Source organism: Meriones unguiculatus, chromosome 1 (assembly GCF_030254825.1).
Source record: "Meriones unguiculatus strain TT.TT164.6M chromosome 1, Bangor_MerUng_6.1, whole genome shotgun sequence".
Lineage (NCBI taxonomy): Eukaryota > Metazoa > Chordata > Mammalia > Rodentia > Muridae > Meriones > Meriones unguiculatus.
The window spans coordinates 149829975-149849919 of NC_083349.1; the positions used below are offsets into that span (position 1 = coordinate 149829975).

General features: G+C 44.2%; 1 protein-coding gene across 2 annotated transcripts in view; it reads right to left on the reverse strand.

Moving 5' to 3' along the window:
• Arhgap42 (Rho GTPase activating protein 42) overlaps window positions 1-19945 on the reverse strand; it is a 218773-nt gene that overhangs the window by 44750 nt on the left and 154078 nt on the right. For both annotated transcript variants that reach the window (XM_021643311.2, XM_060369291.1), the window contains 2 exons: window positions 11349-11450; window positions 4647-4757 (listed from right to left, as the gene is read on the reverse strand). In XM_021643311.2, coding sequence (XP_021498986.1) covers window positions 4647-4757; window positions 11349-11450 — 213 coding nt within the window. The remainder of the gene's footprint in view (window positions 1-4646; window positions 4758-11348; window positions 11451-19945) is intronic.

Here is a 19945-nt window from a genome sequence, read left to right on the forward strand (position 1 = left end):
CCAGCCTGGTCTACAAAGTCCAGGACGGTCAGTGCTTGTTACACAGAGAAAGCCTGTCTTGAAAGAAACAAAACAAAACAAACAAACAAACACCCCTAGATTTAAACACTCTCAGTTAGGCCATGAATGTGTAGATCTAGACTTCTTCAAAGGTTAAAAACATTAAAATACCTCTGAAATACATAACTAACGCTCAGTCCTCTGGCTAGCCATAGGACAGTGTAGGAAGTCATTAAAGGAGTATGCTCTCTGTTGGCATCTGTAATTAGCCCACGATGAAACTGTATTGCTGTGAGTTAGATGACATAAAGAGCAAGTGTCATTTCAAAGCCACCAAGTTAAATCTACAGGAAACTATTTTTAAAGCACCGCAATACATCTATAAAACACCTAATACCACCAAATCCACTTTTCTAATATTCCGACTGCTTAGGACAATGGGCTAAGTTATACTCGGTGTCAGAAATACGATGACATCCAAATGTTGTGTGTGGATCCATGGAGTCGGGGTGGAGGCTCGGATGTACAACCCCTTTGTGTATTGAAAGATTAGGTGCCCGAGGAAGTGCCAGGTGCTCTCCACGGCGCCTACAACTGCCTGAGAAGCACCCTTCCCACGCGGAAAAAGCGCTCTGGCATTTGCCAGGTCACTCGTTTGGAAGCACTCTGACAGAGAGCACAGTGAGCCAGCACTCTCCCAGAGCCCTGTTTGTTAGCTAAGCTTGCGAACTCATGATTCCAGCCCTTCTGTGGCACAGTGGGAACCCCACCTGCCAGCCTCATTGGCGGGACTGCAGACCCACTCAGAAGGGAGCATCCGATTTCTCTCACTTTCCACGCATCCAGTAGGGAGTGCACAGTTTTCCTGAAGTACATAAAAATTACACACCAGAGGCTGAAGAGATGGCTGGACTTTCAAGAGCACTGGTTGCTCTTGCAGAGAACCTGGATTCTTGCACCCAAATAGTAGATCTTAACCCTGCTTAAGCCCAGTTTACAAGGGTCTGACGCCCTCTCCTGGGCTTCATGGGTATTAGGTCCATAGGTGGCGCATGCACATACATGCAAGCTGACCTCATACACACAAAATAAAATAAATCTAAAAAAATTAGTTAATGGCACACCAAGGGCTGACACCATTTTTTTTTCTCTGTGCTGCATTTATTTGGCAGCAGCTTGGCGCGTGGTTGCGTACACTTTTAATGCCAGCGCTTGGGAGGCAGGGGCCGGTGTATTTGTGAGTTCCTGGCCAAGCATGGTCTACAGAGCGAGTTCCAAACCCTGTCTCAAGGAGAAAAGTGTGCAATAATGGCCCCTAGATGGCAGCAGAAGTCAACTTTTTAAAAAGGTGTGCGTGTGTGTGTGTGGGGGGGGTTGGGTATACTCATTGCACGCTTGAGGAATTCCGGAACTGCCCTTCCCAGACTGCTCATCACTTTTGGTCAGTGCTTTGGCCTGGGTGTTGTGTTTGTGTGTGTGTGTGGGGGGGAGGTTAAGATCACTGTAGAGTAAACGTTTTGTAAATGTGACCTTTACGAAAACGTCAGTGGTAATAATGACTAATTGCCATATAATTTCACTTTACACTTATTACTCCGTGTGTATGTGTATGTGTGTGGGTGAGTGTACCACGGAGCACACGTGCAGCTCAGAGAACTACCTTCAGGAAGAAATCAGCTCTCTCCTACCATGTGGGTTCTGGGCAAACTGAGGTGCCCAGGCTTGGTGGTGAGTTTCCTTAGAACCAGGAACATCTCCTACCACACTTTGTTATTCTATATTATAGTGTTTGGAGTTGAATTACTATTTATTAGCCCCCAAACCAAACCGGAAGTCAATAATGACATGTTTGTGGAGAATCATTAGAATCCAAGAAACATTCATAATTTCCCCACCTGTTATCTCTACTTAACTGAATGCCAAATGGATAGGGTACATTATATTAGCTGTTCACTTACGCACACAAACATGCACGACTGATGTGGCTAACAGTTCAGAGGACAGGGTGCCTGCCGTGCCTATAGGAGGCAGAAGGAGCTGCAGCAGGAAGCCAGACAGCCCCCCCCTTCCTCCAGCCACACCCCAGCTCCAGACACTTCCACAACATACGGGAGCCCGTGGAGGACACACCGCACCAGAATACATGTGTTCAAAAGGACATTCCAGACACCCAGACCAGACAGAAAACAGCAAAACCAACTATTTTCGAATGCCTGCACTTCTGTACATAAAATCTTAAGGAGTCCATTAATAAAAACAAAACAAAACAAAACAAAAAAACAAAAACAACTCTAGTAGAACCAGTAAACAACTTCTGTGAGATCATTGTCTAAAAACGTAGTTTATACTGACATACATTATAATAAACCTGAAATAAAATTAAGACAATTCCCATCTTCAAGAACCTTAAAGGAAGAAAATACTCAAGAACTAATTAATTTAGTAAATTTTATTCAAAACGTTCTTAAAACCATGAACACGCCATAAATAAATTGAAGAAGAAGTGCAAAGAAACAAAAAATACCTCACTTTCACAGTTGGAGGAATCTGAAACTGTTAAGATGAAATTCTCTCCAAGCTGATAGGCACAGCAAAATTCAGACCCACAACTCATGCCTTTCCAGCTCCCGATGATTCTAAATTCACATAGAATGGGCAACGATACTTGCTAACCAAAAAGATCTTAGTGAAAATGGAATAAGAGGCCTCACATATCTTGATTCCACTCCGGTTTAATACCAGGCAGCTTAAGTGTGGGGCGGAAAGACAGACACAGATCAGCGACCTTGCCAGAGTTTGCAGGGACAGCACCTAGTTCCCAGCAGGTGGCACTGCTGTGGGGTGTGGGTCCCTCTGGAAGAGTCAGTCACTCCAAGGGGGGCTCACAGTGTACCACCCACTGGGCTTCTAGTTTCGTAATCTGCCCAGAGCTGAGCTGGCCCCCACGGCCACCTTGCAGAGTTGAGGCTAGCCTGGGCTACATGAAACTCTGTCTCACATAGAAAGGACCAAAATTTTTGCTCCGAATTATTTTGTAAATATATACGAGCGACTTTCAGGCTCACATTTTGTTGATCCCGCCTGGACTCTTCCTGTTATTAAAATAGAAACTACGTAAGACTCCACCAATGGGAGCCTGAAGGTAGAGGGAGGACAGTACTTTTTGTCTTGCGTGGACGGCCAAGAAGTAAGAAGTCTGGCCTAGGAAACGACAGTGTGTGTCATGGGAGGCTGGATCAGTGGCTAAGAGAGCTCCCTGTTCTTCAGAGGATTCAAGTTTGGTTTGTCCTAGAATAGGGACTATAGGCTGAGGTCTCACCCACAGGCCAAGCCCTCCCCTAAAGTCACAGGGCATTTAATCACATCACCAAATGGTCAGTTAGGTAAGCTACTTTTCATCCTCAGGAATTTAGCGACTTAGCCCTTCAGCAAACAGAATTCGGAGTGAAGTTGGTTGTTCCAAGCAACAGCGAAAATGAAATCCCTGAAGCTGAGTTATGGCCCCAAAGCTCCTTAATCCTCCTAGCTCAGGGGAGCATAAGGAGTGCCTTGTTTACAGGACTGAGTCAGTGGACCCCAGAGCTGAGAACCTGCACCCCAGGACGGGACTCATATTCTTCCAGAGTCTGCTCTTCCTCTCTTCCTCTCTGTGTCTGTTGGGTGGGGTCCCCCCCCCACACACACAAAAGATTGTGACAAATGTGTTTGAAAATGCTGTCACCCTTTCTTCACTTCAGCATCATCATCTCTCTAAAGCAGGGACAGTGTATTTCACTTTTCTTCTGAATGAGCTTCTCATAGACCGTCATGGGAAGAACAGGAGGGCCCAGCTCTTTGGCTTCCTCAAGCACCAGCAAGCCTGTCTTCTCTCACCAGAATTGTGCCCTGTCTATATGAGAAGACTGCCTTGATGCTAGAGCTGACCTTACCTATCTCAGATGCCTCCTGATGAAGATGCTCAAATGAGAAATACTGTTATTACTTAGACCATACCTTAAAACAATGCTAAGAAAACAAAATCAGCTTCGTAAGCCTTTTTATTCAGCCCTTGGATGTACTCTCAGGACTGCTCCCCACCCCTCCCCCACCCACAGTTAATCCTCTCCTAAAGGCCCTCCCAGATACAAGCAGAAGTGAGCTTTCTTCATGCCCTAGGCATTTCCTAGCCAAATCTACCTCACAAATCAAACTTCATTGCCTCAGTAATGAGCACACCATTTTTCTTTCTTTCTTTTTTTAATTTTAAATTAATAGACTATTTGTAGCATAGTTTTATGTTTTCTGGAGAAATGGGGGTTCTGCTATACCCCCTCAATCACCCATCCTGGGTTCCACACAGAGTAGCCTCTACTGTTAATAACTTGTGTCCCTGTGGTAGAGTTATTACAGTCCGTGAGTCAATGTGGACACAGTATTAGCTGAATCCAATGCCCACTCTTTGAATTGCACATTCTATGGGTACATTTCATTCACTCGCCATTACAAAATGATACAAAGAGATCTACTGAGCTAAAGGCATTCATCCTTCCCTAGTTTCCTGCTTTGGACTTCCATTGATCATAATTTCAAATGAAAAAACTCGCTCTAAAGCACTTTTCTCGTAGATCATTTTTGAAGCTGTTATACATACAAAAACTAAAACTTACCGGTTCCACAAACTCAAACTTCTTTTTCTCTTGAACCTCCTGGATTTTAAAGACATATTCTAATGAAGCTTCGTAGAAGTTCTGATGTTCTCGGCAAATCTGTGAATCTGCCTAAAAAATGAAAACCCAGCAGCATGACACAGGGGTTACATATTGATGAGTCTATGCGCAGAGGGAGTCAAGAGAGACTGAACCCCACAAATCCTTATTAAATGCTAACCTCTGCAGCTCCAACTCACTAGAGCTCATCATGTGTGGAGTCAAGATAAATACAGACACACAGAGATAAGCATCAAAGGGTAGGATACAACAAGCTAAAACACCTTTACAAATGAAACTGAAAGCCTACAGCAAACAAATAAACACCTGTATTAAAAATTACAGCAAAGACATAGGGGGAGGTTCTCCAAAGAGGTAGACAAATGCATATGAAAATCTACAGAGTCAGAGATGGCACTAAATTCTGAGAGAAAATGGTAGAAACTGGCTTTCAACGTGAATGATTGAATTAATTCAGCCTTTGAAAGGGGACAACGAGCTCTAAAAGCGGGGAGCAAGAGAAGGTAATGGAATATGTGTGTCAGGAAACAGAAGTACAGTTTGAGGGGAGAGGGGAGCAGCAGTAGGGCAGTTGGGGTTGGAGGAGGGCAGTATGTGTGGGTAGAACAAAGAATGATTACATGCATGGGTGAGGTCATACTGGAACCCGCTTCTTTGTGTGTTGGAAAATTAACAAGAAAGAAAAAGAGAGAAGGAGGTGGCGGAGGAAGGCTAGGAAGGAAGAGAGGAAGGGAAGCAGGAAGTGTGGGCAGAAGTCAGTGCCCTGAAGAATAACAGGTGGAAGAGCTTGGCAGAGCTGGCTGCAGAGAAAACAGGGGAAGTAAGGTCGAAAGCTCTCAGACGCTGCACAGTAAATCTGGATTTTAATAGAAGTGTTTCAGAATATTAAGGAAGAAGGCAACACACCATTAGGGAAAACCTGGCATAGACAGTATCAAAGCAGAGCCAAAGCCAAACGAAAAGCTGACCAAGGATTCCATGGTGAATCAAGGTGCACCAACAGCAAGACTGCATCAGTGTGGGAGAGAGCCAGTGAGGGAGCTTCATTGTTTCTCTGGCTTTTGCCTCTCCTTTCAGACACACGCTTGAAGAATGACTGGTTCTAGACAAGCACATGGGCCACCTTTTTTGCTCCATTCTCCAGCAGCAGCTGAGATTAAGGAAAGCCGCTGAGGAGAATGGGCTCTCTGCAGCCAAGCATCCACTGACGCTTGGTAACCTGGGAACAGACAGAGCTCTGGAGGCATTGACTACAGTCCTGCGGTCAGGTAAAGGTGGCACAAGAATGTGCTTCCCGCCCTGGTCGTCACAGAGACAAGTGCGTCACCTGGAGCCTCTCAAGATGATCACATACTTAGTACGTATTTGCCAATATAACTGTACATCAGCTTCTCACGTGGAGTTAAAGTTGAGATTCCCACAGTTTAAACTAACATATGCTAAAAATTAGGTAGATTTAAGCCAAAAATTTTCTGGCGATGGAAAATCATTTAGGAACATTCTAGTTCCCAACAGGGGGAAAAAAAATGAGATTCCATCATCACCTAGGAGAGTGAATTGAGTTAGTCAGGAGAACGTGCTGGCTCTCGGGACACAAAGTCTAATTTGTGGTACGTACTGGCTTCTGCGCTATCCACAGTCCCTGAAAGACCACTTTCAAAGCACAAAGCCATTCTCCCAGAATGCGGGAGTTGGAAAGAAGAGAGAGGCAACTATGGCCTCTCTGCAGCAAGCTGTGGGACACGACGTCCTGTTTCAGAGGCAGCATTCTATTGAAAGACTTTCTTCTCGCTACAGAATGTCATCATGGACCATGGACGGTGTTGCCTCGCCCGTAAGAAGAAAGTAAAAACCAGAGACATCTTCAGAGTCCAGCGTGGCTTTTTCTGGTCACAGGCTGAGGAGAAGAGTGGTTCCTGCACGCCTGCCTGCTACTCACTACTAAGGAGACTGCCCTAGGCCAGTGCCGGGGATGTCCTTTAAGAGGGTTCCCATAGTAACCAGCCTGACATAACTGAAAATGTCCTAATGAGACAACTGTGCCCCTCAAGCCAACTACCAGACTTCCGAAACACTGCACCAGGAGATGGGAATGTCCCAGGACTCTCCCACGTCAGGGAAACCCGTCCCCCACACCTTGGCCAGGACTGCTGAGATGTGCAAATCCTTGGCCCTGTATTTAAATTTTAATTTCTCTTCAGTACCAAAGATGGAGCTGGTGGGGTTGTCCACCGGATCTGAGCTTCCCTCTTCCCAATGTGGCCACACGAAATTAACCTGTCTTGCTTTTTACTATCAGCTGGGCTGTTTTAATTGGCTTCTTGAGGACAAGAGACTGAATTTAGCTTGCTGGGGTATAGATCGTGACGCCAAGTGTGGTAATGCTCTCATTAGCTGATAAAAAGGGCAAATATCTGTAAACTGTACCTAAACTGTGCCTGGAGGCAATGTGGCTTATGAAGGCTACTTCCTTCCCTTGTAGGGGTGATGTGGGCAGTTGGTCGGGTGAGCGCCCTCCACTGAAAACCCTCTGGTGTCTGAAAGTTGCCTCGGAAAGACGGCATCCCAAATGTGCATTCATAACGATGACTGAGGGAAAGCAGCATGCCTGCGAAGGCCTCTGCACCTGACCTCCTCCAGACCTCCCACTCCTTGTCTCTGTTATATCCCTACATGAACCACAGCCACAAACATGTGGTGTCCGTGAGCTTTGCCGCACAATCTCCATCCCGGTGATCATCTAGGAGACCCCTGACATAAGAGTCTGGATCATTTCTTTAGAGGTCTGGCTGCTGTGTACACTACCATTCCTCTCAAGGCCTACCAAAGGTGACTGAGGGGTAGAACAGAGATAATATTTTTGCCAACTTTTAGCTTCAGATGATCTTGCATATTATTACACAATAGAAGTTCAACACAGCTGAAAGAAAGGTCACCAGAGGGGACCTTATTTAAAGACTATGACAGCTCCATCTCTTCTCAGTACCACAGGTAGAACAGCATCTTTAACGGGAGATGAACTCCCTTAGACTAGTGGCTTATTAGAAAATAGTTAAGTCGGGAGAAGTGACTCACACCCATACTTCCAACATTCAGGAAACAGAGACAGGAGTGTTGCTATGAGTTCAAAGCCAAGGCAAAAGGCCGCTATCCACAATCTATAGAGTGGGACTCTGTTTCAATAAACATAAAGACAAAAACAAAATTTGTTTATAATCCTAACAACAGGTGTTGTCCATTTTATAGCTAATTGAAACAACAATACAGTTCAGCTTGAAACTGGAACAATTTTCTTTTTTTTTTTGAGACAAGGTTTCTTGGTGTTGCCTTGGCTGTCCTAGACTTGCTTGGTAGAGAAGCCTGGCATCCAACTCATGGAGATCCACCAGCCTCTGCCTCCCAAGTGCTGGGATTACAGACCTGCGCCACCACTGCAGGGCAAACTGGAATAGTTTTAAAACTAACAGTGAACACTAGCGATGATGGTGTCTGAGCAGCAGGTTTCCCCTGTTGCTTACAAGGCAGAAGGGAATAAAACAAAGAAACAGATGAGCTCCGTAAGAAAGCAACATGTTTCTGCAGATGCTTTAGGTCCTCTTTAACATCACTATGCTGTCTTGTTTGGGGGAGAAGCCTCAGGAAGTACTTGCTGAAGCACAACCCCCTCCAGGAGAAAATACCTCTGGTGGACTGAAAAAAAAAGGGGGGGGGGAGTATATAGAGTTGGTGAAGATATAAGAGAAGAGCTGGATGAGAAAAAACAAACAAAGAAACAAACAAAACCAGAAATCACAGCTGGGTGTGGTACAAGCCTGTACTCCCAGCTGGCTAAGTCTGGAGAATTGCTGTGGAATCCAGAGCTCTGGCCGCCACAGCACGTTCTGCCAGGAAAGCACACAAGAGCCTGCTGAGAAGAGAGACAGAGAGAGACAAAGAATCAGAGAGAATGAGAAGCAGAAGCTATGTTTTAAAGAAAGAAAAAGGGAGAAAAGCACTCCACAATTCTCATGTTTTTGCTAACAGATTCTTCTTAAACCGAAAACATCTTAATAGTTTGCATTATTCAGCATATGAGACCCTAAAATAGTATTATAGTTTACAAGTCATCTTCTTTGATCACTTCCCTCTTATATCCTTTCCTCTTTTTTCACTGATTTGCAAATGCTTCTTATACACAAGAGTTAGAAATCCTGGTGTTATGTTGTATAAACTTCCTAATACTTCGACATTTAATTTGGTTTAATAGCTTTCAAATATCTTTATGCATTTCTGCTCTTCTGCTTACTCTTCACAATCTCTTTCTTTTGTTTTATCCTGGAAAGGAATTACCCATTCACATATCAAGCATTATTTTTTATTCCAGCCAAAGAAAAGCCTGTGGTCTTCATGGCATTGGCTCTAATTCTCTCATTACTTACTCCCATGGCCTTTTTAGATGGTGGCTTTGGACTCTGTCAATACAAACTGGCCTTTTCATGCAGTGCCAACCCCTAATTTTCTGAGAAAAAAAAATGAATAGGGAGGCAGCTGTGTAGATGAAAAGGCAGGGGCTCCTTTTGAGAGCATGTTAATAAGTCAGACACTGCCCTGGAAAGAAGCGGGTGACATTTAATGCCATGCCACAGAAATAAGTGCAGGCTGGTGACTTTGCTCTACAACAGGTCTAGTTCCTGGAGGAATAGCCGTAAAGGCTACGCAATACACTCTTTCTACTCTACACCACACACCCCTAAAGACTGACTTTAACTCAACTTCAGTCATGTTGGGCTACGGGCAGTGCTTATTAACAGTAACCTGTGTGTGCTTGCTTATTGGAGAGTGACAAGGGATGACACAGAAAACACTGTAATCCCTTCCAATCCCCAGTTAGATACAGAGCCCCAACAAATACCCTTCCATTCTCAAGCCTACAGCACCAAGAGCCACTAGCTAGGGCAGTAATGATACCGAGCTGAGTTGTCATGGTGACTGGAAACATCCTGTAAAGAATTTGAAATGCAGGAACAGTTATTTCTTCCTGGAGAGGATGTAGGTGCCATCTCACTAATGATCACGAGTGATCATTATGTGTGGAGATGCTAAACTTTTAGGCTATGCTCTGTGGCAATCTGTGTAAGCTTTCTGCCATCTGACTATGTCCAACTACAAACATTTCTCTCCAAAGTTTTTTCTAGTGCAATGGACAAGGAGAAATGTGGAGGTTAATATATTTGGAAAACACAAAGAATCCTAAATAGCAGGTAGTGCCAAGTCTTTATGATGGCAGACGTGGCCAAGAACTTGAAAAGAGAGCCAATTCTGCTAAACATCAGGTGGTCTTCCATTCACTTCAGCCACAAGCTTCCCACAAGTGCACAAACATCTCACAAAGATATGTTTTTATTACAGTGTGCCAACAGTAAAAAGCAGAGAATGAAATGAAGTCCTATGAAAATCAAGTGAAACAAACTCCCTAATATTAATCAACTTTTAAATATTATTGGTATATTTTTAATTTCCTGTGCATGTATGTGTGCCTGCATGAATTTATGTGCACCACATGCATGCAGTGGCCAAGTGGGTCAGATCCCCTGAACTAGAGTTGCCTGTAATTGTGAGCTGCCTGATATGGGTGTCGGGAACTGAATCCAGGTCCTCAGTGAAGAGCATCTGAACTGCTGAGCCAGATCTCCAGGACCTACCCATCTTTAAACAAAGACGCTGGGTGTCCTCAGAGAGAATGTCAGCAAGGAGGAGCAGAAGGACATTCCTAGACCTTTGTTGACAATGGACTAACTTTTTAAGCCTCTAAGTGTCAAGCATACATTCTGCCTAAACTTAGAAGAATATGAATTAAGAGAAGGAGTGAGGAGAGCAGAGCACCAGGCTGAACTTGAAAAGTAGTTCAAAAGGGAGGCAGCTGTCCTGGGAGAGGGTCTGGATGGGCAAGTCTGAAAAGAGTCTCCCCTACGGTATCTTTACAGAGATGGGAGACAGGGACTACAGTAGACAGCCACAGAAGCGGACTGAGGTCCTGAGCAGACGGAGACCCCAAACCCCTCCTCCACTGACGGAACACTCCATGACACACATTCTGGGGGTGTCAGCACTGTGCCTCACAGTTTTCTTGCCCTGAGATGCTGTCCTTCTTGCTGAAACTGATGCTGCAAAGCCCCAGTCCTTCAGAGCTGCCCCTGCCTGCGCTTCCTCCAGTTACCGCATTAACAATGGCAAGAACAAAGTCTAGCATTTCTCAGAATACAGAAAGATGGAGGTTGCAGGCATATGGCAGTAAACATCTCTAAAAAGAATTGATGTAAAGTGATTAAGATTTTAGGACATGCAGGTGTCTGCCTCTGTCCTTCCCAGTGCTGGAGCAAAGCCTTAGCACACAACACCACCAACATTTCAACGTTAAAGTCTGCAGTATGAGCTGGATCAATCCTGTCTCTTTAAAATTACTCAAGAAGAAAGGAAAGGAAACCTTGTTTCAATCTTTCTCGGTTTTGAAGGAAATACTTACATTATATACAAAACCATCAATCCTAACAGTCATACCATGTGAAGTTTCCCAACTGTGTTATCCATTGTTACTATCGCTTAAGAAGAAGGGGCAGGAATGGGGACATGTCCACGCTGGGCATTTTTGGCTTTAATGCTTACCTCTTGCAAATGAGACTCCTTTTTCTTTGCTGACAAATTCAAATGTTTGTCCAGAATAGAATAGTATTTTTCACTCTCTTTGTCAAACTTCTTCTTTCCATCCTAGGGAACAGCAATTAAAAAAAAAAAAAAAAGGTTCAGATCAGAACATCAGGGAAGCGTCCATCTTCTCCATCCTCATCAGGGGTCCAATCCAGTGAGAACATAACCACACAAAACCTCAACTTAATAGACAAGGAGAAAGGAGGAAGGCTGTGAAACACACCATTAGATCTGCTTTCTGTTCTCAGAGAGCTCCCCATCTCTTGGGGTAAAGAATGTCTTTAGTCTACATCTTTGAATACCAGGTACTGTACGTGGAGAGAAAACCTTGGCCACAGCAGAAAAGTCACAAACGCCTGCAGTGCACTCCCAGGAAGACACTGTCTACAATGTGTCTGCAATGCGACTAACATGAAAATGTCTAATTTTTTAAAGATGTTTTTGGTAATTCAGATCAGTTAACACATAATCAGTTCAGAAAATCACTCACAAAATAATTTTAATCTCCAGCCAGGAAAAGGCTTGTGATTCTCTATTTCCCCTTTCCTCGTCCCTCTTCTTTGCCCTGTCCTTTTTCTTTCCTCCCTTTGTTTCTCTTTCTTTTCTTTCCATCCATCCATCCAACCACCCAACCCTCCCTCAGTTCATCCTGGGCTGTGCTTCAGCCTGGAACCTGCTATGAAGACCAGTTCTGCCTACAACAATTTGTAGCAATTTCCTGCCAATGGCAGCACAGCTGACTGGCCACCAAGGAGCAAGGATGAGATCCAGGGTGGGTGAATGAATTCAAGCTCTGACCAGACTAGAGCTTGAAGAAAGAATTTCCTCAGTGCACTACAGAGGTGGCTGGGCACTAAGTCATGGTATTTCAAACAACTCATTTTTTATAGAGAAGAAAGATGTTTAGATTTTGGTAGCTTCAAATAATTTAATAAAATTTAAAGGCTAAGCCAATGAAAGATTAATAATGTCTATATCATGTTCCCTGGATGTAAGTCTAACCGCTGTCATTTCCTTATTCCTAAAACTTTTTCTTTTCTTCTTGGTAGTAGTGAGGGCTGGAAACAGGCTGACCTTACCAGAACAAGATGAAGACCTTTACTTCCACAGAAGTGTAAACATAGGGACACTCTGGGGGTTGGGGGAAGGTGGAACACTTCTGAGCTCATCCCCAGATGAGCACATCAGGCACATCAGGGATACCTGCTCCACAGTGAGCTCATGGGAAATGATTCCATGTATAGACGGCCTTGGCCATTTCAATGTTTCTCAAGCTGCAGCCTTGACCAAGTAAACCAGTGGCGAGTGTTTCACTGTTTGTTTCAGTGCTTATCTCTGTTCACGTGGAATGACCTGGCTAGTTTTGTGTCAACTTGACACAAGCTAGAGCGATCGGAGAAGGAGCTTCAACTGAGGAAATGCCTCCATGAGATCCAGCTGTGAGACATTTTCTCAATTAGTGATCACTGGGGAGAGCCCAGCCCATGGTGGTGGTGCCACCCCTGAGCAGGCTGAGCAAGCCATGTCAAGCAAGCCAGTAAGCAGCACCCTTCCATGACCTCCGCGTCAGCCACCAGGATCCTGTCCTGTTTGAGTTCCTGTCTTGACTTCTATCAGTGACGGAATAGCAACTCGGAAGTGTGAGCCAAATAAACGCTTTCCTCCCCAACTTGCTTTTGGGTCATGGTGTTTCATCACAGCAACAGAAATCCTAAGACTCGGAGAGTAGGGGCAGAGGCTCTGTGGTGAGTGAGGCCTTGCTTCACCATGTGCTTAGAGACACAGTGGAAGCAAGGTATGACTACAGATGGCTCTGGACCTGTCCCCAAGTGCAGAATTTGCAAATGAGCAGGCAGATTGAGTTGAATGGGAAGAGTAAGTAAGATTCTGCTTAGAGGCTTAGATGCCTGAACTGAGCCTTAAATCACTTTGAAGTCCTGAGATACACACTAAATATCTGTACAGTGAACTTTTACATCTGTGAAGAAGGGAGGGGGAAAAGGTCAAAACTAGTCAGAGGTTGGAGTGTGAGCCTATAACAACAGCACTTGGGAGTAAGAGGCCAAGGTCAGCCTGGGCTACGAGTCAAGAACCTGTCTCAAAACAAAAACAAAAACAAAAACAACAGACAACACCATCTCTGCAAACATTCACCTCAGGAGAACGGGTAGTGTTATCATGAGAAACACAGTAGAAAACTAATAGCGTTTTCCTTGAAAAAAGGATGAAGAATCCACATAACACAGGATATGAAAAAGACATCCCTCCAAAGACCAGACCAGGCCACGGCTGTCGGGGGGAAGAGTTTGCTTAGGTTGGAACCCACACCTCCACTCCTAGAATAAATACCTAGCTGGGCATGTCCACTTAACTGAGCCCACCCACTTGCTGTTTCCACCATTAAAAGTGCCTTGGTTTATAGCTGTTTTTGTTGCTGTTGTTCTGCTACTACAAAAACTTCACTAAACTATTACTATGTTGGAAAATCAAACTGGTAGTCACTTCAGCCATGGTCACTCCTGTTTGGCTCCAGAATAAACTGTCTCTTCATAATTCCCTATTGGGAAGAGTTTCTGCTTTCACTCTGCCATGAGAGAACAGCAGATATTTAATGAGCAAATGAAATTTATTTCGTACCGGTGGGCACCACAGTTCGGCACAGGTCTTCTAACTATCCATCAACTGGCTTATAAGACCCAGGAGGCCATTCTCCAAATGATCTGTAACTGTTTAACTCGGCCGCAAAGACAACTAATAGCTGTGTGAGCAGCTGCTCCTGAGCACTGTCTGTCGGGCTGGCTCCTTCCCTCTGTGTGACAAAGGGGCTTATAGTCCCACATTGGGCACTGGAGAGGAAGCGCCTGGGTTCCGGAAGAGCATGCAGCTGTTGGAAGGACACTTGCATCTTTGTTTTCACTTGGTGTTTGGTGACATTTTCGGAAATGTTAATTTGATGCCACTGCATCAGCATATCTGGCAACACAAAAATCGATCCGAGAACCACTTTCTGAATTCTTATTCAAACCCTGGCCCAAGAGCTGAGATGAAAGACTAGACCACATAAAGGAGGCTGTAATGCAAGAGTGAGTTCAAGAAAACAAAAGACAGTAGCACTTCTCCTTGCAATTCTCATCACCCTACAAGCTATGACTCAGCACGCATGCAAGCCAGGTCTTACATGAGGACTGAAGAGCATGACCGCATAAACTTCTTCTGTCTTGCTAATAGCATGACCCCATAAACTTCTTGTATCTTGGGCAACTAGTTGTGATGAAGAAAGAATTTTCTCTGAAACCAGTGCTGCAGACGGAAGATAAAATTGATCCAGGGTTCTTTATACGTACATGATCATATGATCACTGTCTTCTTAGAATTGTGAAAAATTAAAAAAAAAATTACCTATTATCGTGACACTTTCCTGAAAGCCATTTTTATATTAGGTCACCACTGAAAATGATGGACTGATGCACAGAGAAATGGAAGAATATGACAGTACAGACATATATGAAGTACTGTCTAGGCTGGATTGTGTCTAGCATCTTGGTTGAGGCAGATATGTTTTATATAGAAACCCATAAAAGGCAGACACAGAGATCAAGGACATATACGTCTGTCATATATAAAATAGTCCAAGTGTCAATTCAGTGCTGAGGCTACACGGCAGCTAAGAATGGCGGCCATTAGCAAGGCTGGAAATCTGCTTTTTTCTAAAGCACAGAGCATGGACTCTGCAGAACTGTAAGATTGCTGACTCACTGTGGGTGAGCCACACCTTCACTTTACAGAGTGAAGCTGGTGCTGGAGAGTCATGACAACAGGAACTCCATGTACCGACTTCACTGTCAGAATAATTATTACAAAAACCCCTACTAGTTATAAAATTTTAGGCATACCATGTATATAAAACAATTAAAGCACACTACTGTTAAAACAAGGCTGCCTTAGAGCCTTCCACTGGTTACAAGAGGGTACTTTAAAGAACCACATGGTGGTTTGAATGAAAATGGAACCTCATAGGCACCTATACCTCATACTTGGTCCCCAAGCTGAGGGACCATTTGGTAAAGATTAGGGGGTGTGGGCATGTTGAAGAAGGTGTGTCAATGAGGGCATAAGGATTGTGACATTCCCAGGGTTTCTTTCTCTGCGTGTATCTGAGCGGAAAGATGTGAGCACTCACCTGTGCCTGCCGCCATACTTTCCACCATGATGGCCATTAACTCACCCTCTGAAACTGTAAGTCTCAAGTAAACTCTTTCCTCTATAACTTCCCTTGGTCATGGTATCTTATCACAGCAATAGAAAAGCAATTAAGACAAACAGACCTTACTACAATTAGATAACTCAAATAGAACAGTTTTAAATGATACCTAATCATGTGTTCTCATTTGTAGGGTTGCATAAGGAGAGAGTCTGAGACAGAGTCTCAGACTGTATCCCAGGCTAATCCAGAACTCAGGACAGATCCTAGGTAACAACAGCTTTCCTCAGCCTCCAGAGATAATCACCATACTGGTTACATTATTTTCTATAGAAGACTGCTACAAAGACCCATTTAAACAGCAGGACTGGCAAGCTTTAAGTTACAGTTCAAAAATCAAAGAAGTGAACGAATAGTTTTAAATTGCTTTTACAAATGGAATACATATTTAAGATTAATTCTTAATATTATTTCAATGTTGCAATTGCCACTCAGGCTACCATAAAATTTCTCCTGGAACTAATTATGTGGTCACTTTAGTGTAGCCACTGTGTACATATTCAGGAGCTACATGCTGGGAGACAGTAACTTAGCACCTAGGATGGTGCCCTGCAGACTATCAACAGGAGTTCTTCCTCGAAATATGAGAATCTTGCTTTATTTCATTGTTTTCTTTTACTTTTTAGTTTATGTGTGCAGGTGTTTTGCCTGCATGCATGTCTGCACACGACATGCATGGCTGGTGTCCACGGAGACCCAAAAAGGAGTAAGCTCCCCTAGAATTAGAGTTACAGAAGGTTATGAGCTGCCGTGTGGGTACTGGGAACAAAACCTGGGTCCTCTGCAAGAGCAAGGCGTGTCCTCAACCACTGAACCCTCTGTCCGGGCCCTACGTGAGTGTTTATATAATCACCATGGTGATTGTTCCAGGCACACAGGCATAATTAAGACAGTGCCAGCAGCCACCTGCGGCTGGGCTTCTCCCTTGACTTTCCTTGTTGTTGCTGAGGCAGAATCTACCGTACCCTGTCGGTCTTGACTTTACTATGCTGTTGAAAATGAACCTGAACTCCTCATCCTCCTGCTTCAGCCCCCAGAGTGATTGCTCGGAGTGCAGGCCTGTGTTGCCACCTGTCCTGTTTCTCCTGATGATGGGGTTTGCATCCTGTTTACAAGGACAGAGAGTTTCTTCTTTCTAACATTTAGTTGTGGCCAAGACATCCTGCCCCGAGGAAGCCCTGTCGTTTGAGAGCCTCAGTGTACCTTGCACAACAGTATCCCTCCAGTGGGGGGATGTCTCAGTGGTTCCCAGTCTCATCAATCTATTCCGCACCAACTTCCCTGTCCCAGTCTGCCAGCAGACAGACTTTCCTAAAGGGCTTCTTCCAGAGGACTGTTACCATCCGCATTCCCCATATCAACCATTCCCCGACTATATCACCATGAGTGAATGATATTCGCTAGAACAAAGCAATCTCGTGTTTGGACATATAAGGTGTCCTATAGACCGGACAGAAGAATACAAGACTAGACATAGCACAGACATGAATGAAGTCTCAGTACACAGAACTGAAAACCCAAACTATAATAAGGATGTGAAGAGATGTTCATGCTTATTAACAAACAGAAAAACAAATGAATCCACAGGATGATCATATTAGAATTATTAGCTATTGTCAGACAGTAGAGAACTGAATGACATTGGCTAGCAAGAAAGCTCAGCAACTGAAAGAACTAGCTGCCCAGACTGATGACCCAGTTTTGATCTCTGGGACCCACGTGGTGGAAGGGAAGACCTGACTCCAACATTGTTCTCTGATGCCCTACACACTCCATAGCATGCATGCACCCCACGTGCACACAAAGCAAATAAATGAATAAAGAAATGTTGGGAAGCAAGAATGCTAACATACAGGACTCTGGTCTTCTCCTCCTTCTGGAAGTGTATGGGCACAGTGCTTTTAACCCAGACATTCATGCCTTTGGAAACAAGTTCTGAGTGGTTTTTTTAAGGACAAGCTGACATCTTGCCCATGAGTACACTTTCTATAACTCACTAATTTGAGCCTTTTCCCGCTTCTATGTTTGTGTGGTGTCGGTATTCATATTGTGAATGTGTGCACACACGTTTATGTACGTGCATGGAGGCCAGAGACTTATTTTGAATGGCTTTTGTTTACCAAATCAGGGCCTCTCACTTTAGCCCCGAGCTCATCAACTCAACTTATCTAGTCTGGCTACTTAGCTTGCTCTGAGGACCCACGTTCTCAGCTCTCAGCCTTTGCAGCTCTGCAATTACTGTGGGCTCCTGTGCCCACCTGGCATTCACATGGTTTTTACAGCTCTGAGCTCCACTGCTCACACTTAGGGCAATATCTGTAGCCAGGGCACTATCTCTGCAACTAATTGTGGCCCCTTTAGCATGTTAGCTTATATCTGGTATCTATACCCCAAGGTGACCAAAAATAAGAAGGAACCTTTCTTAGAGTGGGTGAAAAACAATTTGCCTACCCTCAAAAGTAAGCACACCAAATTCTCACTTTGTGAGCTGATATTATCAGAGTCATTGTAACAAGGACAAGTGTCACCAGGAGCACTGTGGATAATCAACCTAGAGCCTATAGGGTCCCAAACCCCATGCTAACCTCTCTCTCTCTCTCTCTCTCTCTCTCTCTCTCTCTCTCTCACACACACACACACACACACACACACACACACACACACACAGAGGCACACATACTGCAGCAAATAAACCACAGAAGCTCCTCTTTCCTCTACAAGACTGTGGGGTGATGGCATAGGAAGAATGAGAGAGGAGCACAAAAAGGAGGGGAGAGAATAGGAATAGAAGGGCTGAGGGGCAGGAAAGGCCATGGGGAAAACAGGTTGGCAGCTTCAGGCCTTCAGGCCGAGTGCTGCAGAGCCAGTGGCAGGGTCCATCTTCCTTCTCTGCTTGATCTGCTTGGGCCTGGCGTCAGGAGGGGTCAGTGTAAATGGGCTACGGTCTGATGGGCTCTGACACAACGTTATGAATAGAACTGTGCTTGCATAACTCCGCATTCCAGACAGGATATTTGGAAAATAACTTTGGGCGACTGAGTTCTGAGATGTCCTAATTAAAGTTAGCCAAACTTTTTTTTTCCACACTAAGCATTAAAATTTCCCTTTGCTTTGCAGACTGCTGAAATGTATAAGCCTGGAGCAATAAAATCATCTGGCAAAGGCTGACTAGTATGTTTGGGACAGGAACTGTTTGTGATTGGGACTCAGGAAGATACTGTCTTTTAGTACCCAGGGACAAGAAATACCAGGTAGAAGTTAAATTTCATTGTGTAGTAATCCTAAACGTGTTTTACATAAAATCTCCTAGAAACAGTGGTTGGGAGAATGTTCCTGCTAAAGTGTGTGTATGTGTGTGTGCACATATGTGTTTGCATGTGCATCTTTGTTCCATGCAGTACATATGTGTGTGCAGGTGCTTGTGTACATGTGTGGCGTGAGCGCATGTGTGTATGTGCTGTCTGTGTTTGTGTGTGTGTGATGCACTCCTTAGGCAGCAAAGGGGAAGGAAAATGGATGTGAAGGCAGGAACATAGCCAGCACAAGGGGTCATGGCCAAAGCAGCCTCCGTAAGGGGAGGAAGCAGACCGGTGCTCACACAACACTTCTCCACGCACACCTTAGGAAGCCATTGTGCCTTGGTGAGCAGCAAGGGAGAGAACTCAAGTGTCCAATTCCTTCTTAGTTACCAAGCATTGTCGTGAGTGTCAGGTCCCTGCGCCCCTCTTGTAGCCAGGTCTACAGTGCAGTGGCCAGTCAGGGGTCTAGAGAACAAGAGCCCTAGCGGCTTAGAGCACAGATGGGCACAGGGAGGCTGTTGTTTCTCCTTAAACCTTTATCAACTGTTTTATACAGTGGTGCCTGATCATGATCGGGGCTTCAAACAACTAAGCAGTTAAAGTAGACAAAACAGAACGGAAGCAGAATACACATTTCCTTCAACTGTGCCGGCCACTCGACCTCATAGGGACATTGTTGAGTTGAGACTTTGGCAGTTATAATTAGCAGACATAACTCCAAAAAGCTTAATTTTATGGACAAAGAAATAAAAATATTACTATTATTATTATTGTCATTGTTATTAAAAATCAAAATATTATTATTATTATTAGAAATCAAAATAATATTAAAATTCATTTTTCCCCCCAACTGTCAACACACCAGGCAATACAAATCAACCTTTAGGTTTGGCGATTTTAACAAATTTAAATTAATTGTCAAAGGATTTTCCTTTCCATAAGAAATGAATCTCTTTAAAGGAAGTACAATTTTATATTAAGATAATACTTGAAAC